The 11,448-nt window shown below is 42.5% G+C and overlaps 1 protein-coding gene and 1 long non-coding RNA gene across 2 annotated transcripts in view; both read left to right on the top strand.

Annotated features, from left to right (window-relative positions):
* LOC143036935 (uncharacterized) overlaps positions 1 to 7,136 on the top strand; it is a 13,317-nt gene extending 6,181 nt beyond the window's left edge. The window contains exons 2-3 of the long non-coding RNA XR_012967421.1: positions 170 to 282; positions 6,494 to 7,136. This is a non-coding gene — a long non-coding RNA (uncharacterized LOC143036935). The remainder of the gene's footprint in view (positions 1 to 169; positions 283 to 6,493) is intronic.
* Positions 7,137 to 7,684: 548 nt separating this feature from the next.
* On the top strand, positions 7,685 to 10,695 carry LOC143037159 (uncharacterized). Its single transcript, XM_076205276.1, has 2 exons — positions 7,685 to 8,139; positions 10,635 to 10,695. Exons 1-2 carry the CDS (start codon positions 7,685 to 7,687, stop codon positions 10,693 to 10,695), a joined length of 516 nt encoding a protein of 171 aa, XP_076061391.1.
* Positions 10,696 to 11,448: the final 753 nt, after the last annotated feature.

The raw sequence follows: 11,448 nt of genomic DNA, 5'->3' as shown, positions 1-11,448 counted from the left end.
GGAGAGGGAGGGGGAGGGCGAGGGGGAGAGGGAGGGAGGGGGAGGGGGAGTGAGAGGGTGCGTTTGTGTGCGTGCGAGCCAACTTGGATCAGCGAAGTATTCGTACCTTGGTAGAGGCTGGCCCAGCGCCCGACGGTTACCATTTAACTAATCCTAGAATGCATTCCAGGTCTCACCCTGCCTTGCCCCAAAGCTTCACCCCCACTAGGGACTCCAAGCCAATCGGACCTCCACAGCCTCCTCGACCGACGGCCCACTCATCATCTGTTTCATCTACCTCAGGTAAGCCCATTGATAGTGAGACCAGGGGATCTACCCCTTACTGGAGGCAGGAGCTATTGCAAGTATTGCAAAAGGCCAGGACATCATGTTGATGACTGTTTCAAACTACAACAAAAATAGGCTCCTCTCCAAGGGTCCCCCTCTCTCTCGATCAATGTGGCCGAGCAATCGGAAAGTTTTTTGGAGCCCTGTCTCACTGCTGTTAGCCCATCAGTTGTCCCAGATCATTCTTCCCCACCTATGTTATCAACATTTGAACCATTCTGTTCTTCTGGTTCAGTGGGCCTTTATCAAGATAGCCCACCCACAATTATCAAGCTTCTGAGAGACACAGGCTCAGCCTTATCACTAATTACAAAAGATGTGGCTGCTTTGATAGATGCATATTATACTGGCAATTAGGTCCTTGTGAGCGGTTTAACAGGCGGGTCACATATCCCTATATGCCTAGCATACTTGCGGCCAGATGTTAGGACAGGTTATGCCCAGGTAGGAGTAGTCGACAAGTTACCTGTAGAAGGAGTTTTACTCCTTATAGGAAATGACCTCGCCAGGGGCACGATGTTACCTGATGCCATAGTCTCCTTGTGTCCCTCTACCGAAAATAATACTTCCCAATTAGAGGCAGACATTCCGGGCATATTCTCTGCATGTGCTGTTACTTGTAGCATGAGCCGCAGGGTGGAGGCAGAGATTAGCATGCATAAAGAGGATGCTCATGTTGGTGTAATTACCCCCAACCTAGTGACCTTGCTGATTTAAATCTTGGTGAATTTTTTTTTAAACTTCACCACCAGGTGACCTGCAGAATAGGTTTGATAGCGAAAACGACTCAGAGGGAGACAATGTTACCACCCTGGATAGTTTTGGTTCCTCCCCAGTCACTAGGAGTAAGCTCGTTCATCTCCAAAAAGAGGACCCTGAACTAGCCAGTTGTTTCCGTAGAGCTATTAGTGAAGAGGAAGCTAAGTCTGAATGTAACTGCTATTACCTTAGCTCAGACATATTGATGCAGAAGTTCCGTCCTACTGATTCCCCTGCAAATTACCCTTGGTCTGTCCGTCACCAAACAATGGTCTCAAATCCATTACGGAAGGAGATCCTGGGTATTGCTCATGATGGGGTAGGAGGACATTTGGGAGTTAGGAAGACTAGTGCAAAAATTCTAGCTCATTTCTATTGGCCTAAAATGAAGAAAGATATTAGTTCCTACATTAGTACATGTCACCGTTGTCAGGTAGCAGGGAAACCGCACCCCAGTGTTAAACCGTTCCCTCTACAACCTATCCCTGTCATTGAGGAACTTTTTGGCAGAATTGTCATAGATTGCGTTCATCCTCTGCCAAAGACCCCCTGTCACCCCCGCGTCCGTCGTCTCCTCTCAGAGCGTTTCTATTCTCTCTAAAATTTGTCCTAAGGCCCCATGCCTTGGTCTTCTTGGGGGTGAATAAAATAGGGTGTAGTTTTTCTCTGAAGCTTGTTGGTCTAAATCAGCCCGAGAATCCCAGCCGGAATTCTCTACATCACGTCAAGCCACTCTCGTTCTGACATCACTCTTTCATTCATCCAATAGTCTTTTACTTCTCAAACAAGTGACACACCTGAAGGACGTGACTTTCCTTTCTGCAGCAATGATTTTTCTCCTCCACCTTTTTTCTCCAATTGGAGAGGCTGTTATACTCTTCTAAAACTATGTCACAATGTAAGCATTATGTCGTAACAAAAAATGGCTTGTCCGCTTACAAACAATTAAAAGACAACAATGTCGCAACCACCAGGCGACACTCCGCATTTAACTACCTCAGCACTTTTAAATATATGCAAGGCGCGAGTCTGACTCAGATATCCTTGGCGCCTGTCAGCCGTCGGCCGTTGCCTCACAAGTTTTCATAACTGACCCTGGATTAGCATTCGTTCTCCATCTACCTCTCGATCTACTCTGATCTACCTTTAATGTCTACCTCTATCTACCGGCCTCTTACAGGGCTCGGCAGCTATTTCCCTCTTACAGGGCTTGCTAATATATACTTGAAATTCATTCTAATAAGCTAACCTACTATATTTTAAAGAAATAAGCAACCCTCAAAAATGCACAAAATAATTCAAGCAGATTAAATGTAAATAACATGCATGTAAACTTTATAAGGCATAGATCAAAATAAATTGCAAGGTTCCTTAAGAACACAGTTTTCAATGGTTTCATCATCTTTTCAAAGATGATAGCAGTATCCAATAATTCATGTAAATGATAGTGAATAATACATAATACATGTAATTAAGCAGATAATTTGCAAACATATTTGCAAGACTCACTACTTTAGAGTTAAAAGTTGTTGCTGTCTCTTCTTGCATTTCAATATTCATTATTATTATTTTTCAACATACTTAATTCATTTTCAAAGACAGTCTGAATGCTTCATAAATTATCTGAATACTTATGTGAGAGGTCCTTAAGGTTCCAAGTCAGACCACAGTGGATCCAAGGTCTCCATGTATCTGCTTGACACCAAGTTCCAGTTGTTTAGGTCTCCCATCCCAAGTACATACATATGGCAAACAATACTATCTGTAAAATACATCAAGTTTAATATTCAACCCACAAAGAATAACATTATAATATTCCCTATACTCTTCAGGTTTCCCAACATTGATACACAGGGTATCACAACTGTCATTCATAATTAAGTCACTGATCTGCAATTTCACTTTCTTTATGTCGTCTAAATGGCATATCACTTCTTCCATTGTGTCTAAGTGTTTAAGTGCAAATTTATTACCACCTGCAGAATCAACTACCCATATATGGACCAGTGTACCTTAGTGAAAGTTTATTATTGGGTGAATGTAGATTGACCATGACTAAATCTCCTAGTTTCAATTCTAGTTTATGTGCTATTTTGTGTTGTTTCTTCATCTCTTGTGAATATTCCTGAATATGTTTCCTAATTCTTTGGTGAATATTTTGAAAAGTATTTATTCTATTCAGTATACAATCATCTATATTATACACAGGTTTCTGGTCTACAGTCAAAATTTTATATGGAAGAGTTTTGTCTTCCCCAAAAATTATAAAATGAGGTGTATCACCTGTTGCTACATTGATTTGATTATTCAAAGTACGCTTAACACAAGGAATCCAAGTGTCCCAAGTTATACTATGAGGACTTATCATGCTTCTAAGACATGTAATTATTTTCATATCTAATCTTTCTACTACCCCATTACTTTGTGGATGATTCACTAAGATATTGACTTTTTGATCTTAAATAAACTACATAATTTTTCCAAGATTTTGTTATTAGATTCGGTTCCATTGTCTGAAATTGGAGTCTTAGGTGTAGTGAAATTACAGATTATCTGATCATAGATTACTGAAGCAATAGTTTCAGCTCTCTTATTTGGAATGGGTTGTAAAATACAAAATCTTGAAAAATAATCAATAGCAACAAATACATATTTATATCCATTCTCAGACATAGATAGCTCTAATGTGTCCAGGTGAACTCTTTCCCAAGGTTTTTGTGGAATGGGATAGGTAAGTATAGGAGCAGGTTTTGGTGTATTTCCTCTCACCCTAACACAATTTATGCAATTTTCTATATAATCATATATAGATTTCTTCATACCTGGCCAAAAGTATTTAAGTTGTGCTTGTCTATAAGTTTTATCCTTTCCTGGATGTGAGCTACAATCACTATCATGAAGTAACTTCAATATCTCATTTACAAGAGTTTGGGGTATTACCAACTGATTTACAGGCCCTCTAGAAATATCTTTCCCACTTACAACTGTTTTTATATACAAAAGTCCATTAATCAATTGAAATTCCTCTATCTTATACCCCTTTGGTAGCTTTGGAGGATTTCCTCTTGGGTTCATCAAATACTTGATTAATGATTCACATCTTTTATCATCCCTCTGTTCTCTTATCAGCATTTCTTCATCTAAAGTTACTAATTCCTCTATACTACAAACAAAATTAATCAACCCAGTTCCAGTCATTGGTTGACTAATGTTTCTAGAAAGTGCATCTGCAGATACATTCTTTCTACCCGGAATATATTTAAATTGAACTTCATAGCACTGAAGTATTGCAGACCACCTAGCAAGTCGGCCCCTTAGATTCTTATACTTAAATAAGGTCTGAATAGCTGTATGATCAGTCCAAACTCTGATTGGATATCCTAATATCATATCCCTAAAACTTTCTACAGAATAATTAACTGCTAAAGTTTCTTTTTCTGTTATAGAGTAGTTTCTCTCCGCACTATTACAAAGTCTTGATGTGTAAGCGATTGGCTTCAAAGTTCCATTTCTCTCTTGCATCAGTAGGCCTCCTAATCCTATGTCAGACGCATCAGTGCAAAGAATGAATTCTTTTCCATAATCAGGAATTCTTAGAATGGGGGAACTCGTGAGTTAATCTTTCAGCTTGTCAAAAGCTTGCTGCTGTGCAGGTCCCCCTATGAACTTTGAATCCTTCCTCAGCAAAGAACTTAATGGATTAGCAATGTCAGCATATCGTTGAATCAATTTTCTATAATATCCGGTCAATCTCAAAAAGCTCCTAACCTTGTCTACATTGATCGGAACCGGAAAATTCTTTACAGCGTCAATCTTTGAATTCACTATACTAGGTACATGTCTGTCTATCTTATGTCCTAAATAAATAACACTGTCTTGCAAGAACTTACAATTTTCAAGTTTTACTTTTAATCCTGCTTCTACTAGTCTTCAGAATATCAAATCTAATTTCTTAAAGTAATGCACTGCAGTCTGAGAAACTATTAAAATGCAATCTAGAAATACACTGGTAGTATTTCCTAACAATCCATCTCTCACCGCCACACCCTTGGTCTCAGGATTCTGCTGTCTACGCTGATGTGCACCCTATCCCACTCTCTACTTGTGGCGCAAGTTTGGACCAAATGGCTGACCTTCGGATTTCCCCCCAAATTCCATGGGGATTTTTTGATTTTGGGGCATTTTGGTCACCTCCACCGATTTACCCGCTATGACACCCACAGATCCGGCAAGGCCTGGGATGCCCTGCAGTGTAATGGCACACCAGTCAGGGACACGGTATCCCTGCCACAGGCATAAACGTCAAAAGGCCGAACTTTGGAGGGCTCTCACCGCCACACCCAACAACTGTTACCCTCCTGGATGAGAACCTATAGCTCATGGTTTGATCTATGGGTAATATTGTGACCTTACACACACACACACACACACACACACACACACACACACACACACACACACACACACACACACACACACACACACACACACACACACACACACACACACACACACACACACACACACACACACACACACACACACACACACACACACACACACACACACACACACACACACACACACACACACACACACACAAAACTCCTTGCAAAGGATGCAGGGCGGAGCTAGTTAATCCGACACAAAATAGGCTTGGCCACAGATTCAAACTACCCCAGATGCAATCGCCACAAAGATGCACAGAGCACCTTAAATTACAATACCCCACACTAACAGTCCGTAGACACGATATATCTACCTTGAGTGACTTGTGGACCTGTTTGTTACTGGTTACATGAAGATAGGCTTTCTGCAAGAGAGATTAGGGAGAATGGACTGATCAGTTGGTTCCATCATGGTTCAACTCTTTGCATGTGAATGTCGAATATAATTTTCAAAGTTAAGATGGCAACTGTCCATATGTATGGGTTTAAAGAACAACAAACTGATTTTACATGATGAAATACTAATGGACAGTTGCCATCTTACATATGTATGTAAGATGGCAACTGTCCATATGTATGGATTTAAAGAGTAACAAACTGGTTTTACATGATGAAATACTAATGTACTTCATACATCTGGACAATTGCCATCTTATGTAAGATGGCAACTGTCCATATGTATGGATTTAAAGAGTAACAAACTTGTTTTTACATGATGAAATACTAATGTACTTCATACATCTGGACAATTGCCATCTTATGTAAAATGGCAACTATCCATATGTATGGATTTAAAGAGTAACAAACTGGTTTTACATGATGAAATACTAATGTACTTCATACATCTGGACAATTGCCATCTTATGTAAGATGGCAACTGTCCATATGTATATGGATTTAAAGATTAACAAACTGGTTTTTACATGATGAAATACTAACGTACTTCTGCAACTTTTCAGAAAGGGAAGATCAAGAACTCTCCCACAAAGTGCTCCTTCATCACGTGTATCCTCCTGATTCCGTTTGGTATTTTGCCGGGCATCATTGCCCTCTGTTGTTGTTGTCAGGAGCCCAAGTGTAACAACTGCAGTTACAAGCCTGAAGCTTAGGAAACTTTCGAATAATGCCAAGAATTTATTATACTGATATACCTTCGACTCCACTCAGATGTAACTGTTATACCAAAATTAAAATGAGCAAATGACTGGTATTGTTTGTAAGTAAATACTGAAAATGTGAATTACTATTAAGTATCTAAATACTTAATAACAATTCATTTTCAGTAATTGCTTATAAACAATACCACTCGTTCAGTCATTTTAATTTGCCTTTGGCTTGGCTACCTCTCTTGATAGGGGAAAGCCCTTGGTATATAGATAGACGAGATTATTAAGCACTAAACTGTTAATTCTTTTATCTCAAAATATCAATTAGTCTTTATATTCAAACTAAGCAGTTCTGTTATAACCTTAGGGATTCAAATATTTAGTATAACAAAAGCTTTCAAAAGAGGTAACACAAATGTATTTTTATAAATACGGTCATGATTTACATTTTCCACTATTCAATTTTGTATATCAAATATATATTTTACATCCAAAATGTGATTTCTATATAACCTTTTGTCTCGCTATGGAAAATTCTGTTGTAGATTTTTTATCCATGCACATAATTTCCTTGTTCCACCCAGAAAAGGATTTTGCAATGATGAAAGTCCCATAGTTTAAGAAAGTTCACAGAAAAGGAGTTATGAGAGTTCAAAATGAACTCCTGGTATTCCAGGGTTTTGTGTAATGATATCTCGCTGACAAGGCCCTCACGTAAGCTACTGTGCCGGAATAGTGCCAAATCACTGGCACCCTCTCTGGACTACAACATACAATGGCAAAACTCCCTTCGACGTAGTCAACCACTCTATAGTCATAGACAAACTGAGACTATTGGGAGTACACGGCCCATTGCTGTCATGGATCATAGATTTTTTATTTGGTCGCACAATGCAAGTCTCAGTTTCAGGGTTTACCAGCTCCTCCAGAAATGTCCTCAGTGGGGTCCCCCAGGGCTCAGTCTTGGGCCCCCTCTTATTCCTAGTGTACATTAACTCCCTGCCAACATATATCTACTCAAAATGCAACATATATCCACTCAAAATGCTACGAAGAGACTCCAGTTCCCCTTCAGCCGAAGACATAGGAATCTGCCAGAGGAACATAGATACAGTATACAGAGTTGCTGACTCCTGGGGCCTGCGCTTCAACCTGGACAAGTGTGCTGTACTACGTTGCCAAAGAGGCTCAACAGACATCAACCTAGGTCCCCAGCATCATTATATAATGGACACCACCGCTCTCTCTATTGAGACTACACATAAAGACTTGGGTATCACAGTTGATTGTAACTTGAAATTTCATACTCATATTTCAAAAACTATAAAGAAGGCAGCAGGTCTAGCAAATAATTTACTAAGATCAACACTCTGTCGTGACAAGGACTTCATGATCACCCTGTTTAAATCCCACATCAGACCACTGTTGGAGTTTGGATCCACTGTATGGAACACTGGATACCTAGGTGACCTTACGCTCCTGGAATCTACGCAACGCAGGTGGACTAAACAAATAATTGGAATGGCAGAGCTTAGCTATGCAGACCGTCTGCTAACTTTAGATCTTTATTCAGTCCGTGGCAGATTAATCAGGGCAGATCTCATAAAATGTTGGAAAATTTTCCCACGAGCAGTCTTCTATTTCACCCCAAGATCTTTTTTCCTTATTTCCAACAACACACACCAGGGGTCACAGATTTAAGCTAGCCAAACCCCATACATCTCTAGAGTGCAGACGCAGATTTTTTAGTGTCGGATGTATTGACCTCTGGAACTCCCTGTCTGATGATGCTGTTAGCTGTGACTCAATTACATCTTTCAAAAAACACCTTCACACACAGTTGGGCCAAACACTCTTTGAATATGTTGATTAATCATTATTCAGATATTCCTTCCTAGCTGTCTACTTTCTGTGCACATGGCACACAACTCAGCCCTTTACCCTGTACTTTTCTATTCTGATATATATTGAACAAGGGCTGGCGTGCCAGCAAGATGTGGGCTATCCCAGTGTACCCAAAGCTTATCTCCTTTGAGCAGTATGCTGGTCTAGAACAGGGTGGCCAACCAGGTGAGAGTTAACCCTGTAGTTGGCCTTTCCGTTCTCGAGGTCACTGACTACCTTGAGCAGGTCCCCTTCACCCATTTTCTTCTCGCACAATGACACAAAAAGGAAACCCCATTTCTTCAGCCTGTCATAGTCTGTCACGGAGAATCTTTACTCATCACCTGCATGGAAAACGTGGGGGGGTATATGCCCTGGGGGCAACACTTAGGTATATAAAGGCTCTGCTTGCTGAATACAATGAATACCTTTACCGATATCTTCAACCTCTCCCGGTTACAACATAACATTTCAGCTATCTGGAAAAGAGCCGTAATGTAAAAGGTGACCAATTTGGTCCAAACTTGCCTAACAGGGAGAGTCGGTCAAAGTGCACAGCAAGGTAAAACTTGAGCAGCTTAGGTTCAAGGGCGTGGCAGTGGCACCCCTCCAAATTTGGGCCTTTAAACCCAGTAATCACCTTTAGGCCTCTGGCACCCATACCGTTGGCCTGAGTGGTGTCAAATTGGACTCCACGGCAGCCCTAGCCACCCTCGACCTATGAGTGAGATGGGTAAATCGGAGCAAGTGACCAATATGACCCAATGTCCAAAAAATCTCAAGCCGAAAATTCGAAGGTAACTGATTTGGTCCACACTTGCCCCACAGGGAGAGAGTCGGTCAAAGTGCACAGCAAGGTAAACATGGGCAGCCTGTATCCAAGGGCGTGGCAGTGGCACCCCTCCAAATTTAGACCTTTTCACCCAGTAATCACCTTTGGGCCTTTGGCACCCATACCGTTGGCCTGAGTGGTGTCAATTTGGACTCCACGGCAGCCCTAGCTGCCCTCGACCTGTGGGCGAGATGGCAGGTAAATCGGACCAAGTGACCAAAATTACCCAAAATCCAAAAAATCTAAAAATTTCGAAGGTGACTGATTTGTTCCAATTTTGCCCCACAGGGAGAGAGTCGGTCAAAGTGCACAGCAAGGTAAACATGAGCAGCCTAAAACCAGGGGCTTGGAAGTGACACCCCTCCAAATTTGGGCCTTTTCACCCAGTAATCACCTTTGGGCCTCTGGCACCCATACTGTTGGCCTGAGTGGAGTCAAATTGGACTCCACGGCAGCCCTAGCCGCCCTCCACCTGTAGGTGAGATGACGGGTAAATCGAAGCAAGTGACCATAATGAAAAAAAAATAAAAAAAAACCCTCAAAGGATTAACCTCATGAATTTACCCGAAAATTCGAATGTAACCGATTTGTTCCAAACATGCGCCACAGGGAGAGAGTCGGTCAAAGTGCACAGCAAGGTAAACATGAGCAGCCTGAATCCAAGGGCGTAGCAGTGGCACTCTTCAAAATTTGGGCCTTTTCACCCAGTAATCACCTTTGGGCCTCTGGCACCCATACCGTTGGCCTGAGTAGTGTCAAATTGGACTCCACGGCAGCCCTAGCCGCCCTCGACCTGTGGGTGCAATGGCATGTAAATCGGAGCAGGTAACCAAAATGACCCAAAATCCAAAAAGTCTCAATCTAGCCAAATATTCGAAGGTAAACGATTTGTTCCAAACATGCCACCAAAGAGTAAGTTTGGGCCAAATCGGAGACATGACGGTTTTTAGCCACTTGTCCCGATTTGGTCACCACCTCGGCTACAGGTCGAGGGCCACCAGGGATCTTGCGGATCGCACTTAGATACTACTCAGGCTAAAAGTACGGGCGCCAACAGGCGGAAATCAGAGGGGAAAATTACACAAAGACAAACAAATTTGGCTGGTCGCCACAACCTCGCCCTTGGGTCCAGGTTCCCCACGTCTACCTCGCTGTGCCCTGTGGGCGACTCTCTCCCTCTGGAGTAAGTTTGGGCCACATCGGTGACATGACGGTTTTTGGCCAAATCCGTGGGTTCCCCTTTGGTAGTTTTGAGGGTCATTTTGGCCACTTGTCCAGATTGGGTCAGCGCCTCAGCTACAGGTCGAGGGCCACCAGGGATCTTGCGGATCGCACCTAGATACTGCTCAGGCTAAAAGTACGGGCGCCAACAGACGGAAATGAGAGGGGAAAATAACACAACGACAAACAAATTTGGCTGGTCGCCATAACCTCGCCCTTAGGTCCAGGTTCCCCACGTCTACCTCGTTGTGCCCTGTGGGCGACTCACTCCCTCTGGAGTAAGTTTGGGCCACATCGGAGACATGAGGGTTTTTGGCCTTTGGTAATTTTGAGGGTCATTTTGGCCACTTGTCCCGATTGGGTCACCACCTCATCTACAGGTCGAGGGCCACCAGGGCTCTTGTGGATCGCACTTAGATACTGCTCAGGCTAAAAGTACGGGCGCCAACAGCCGGAAATGAGAGGGGAAAATTACACAGACAAACAAATTTAGCTGGTCGCCACAGCCTCGCCCTTGGGTCCAGGTTCCACACGTCTACCTCGCTGTGCCCTGTGGACGACTCTCTCCCTCTGGAGTAAGTTTAGGCCAAATTGGTGACATGACGGTTTTTGGCCAAATCCGTGGTAATTTTGAGGGTCATTTTGGCCACTTGTCCCGATTGAGTCAGCGCCTCAGCTACAGGTCGAGGGCCACCAGGGATCTCTTGGATTGCACTTAGATACTGCTCAGGCTAAAAGTACGGGCGCCAACAAGCGGAAATGAGAGGGGAAAATTACACAAAAACAAACAAATTTGGCTGGTCGCAACAACCTCGCCAATGGGTCCAGGTTCACCACGTCTACCTCACTGTTCCCTGTGGAAGACTTTCTC

Source organism: Oratosquilla oratoria, chromosome 21 (genome assembly GCF_046742065.1).
Source record: "Oratosquilla oratoria isolate Oo_2021 chromosome 21, ASM4674206v1, whole genome shotgun sequence".
Taxonomy (NCBI): Eukaryota; Metazoa; Arthropoda; class Malacostraca; order Stomatopoda; family Squillidae; genus Oratosquilla; species Oratosquilla oratoria.
The sequence above is the reverse complement of the archived record's forward strand: the minus strand, read 5'-3'. Positions and strand labels throughout refer to the sequence as shown.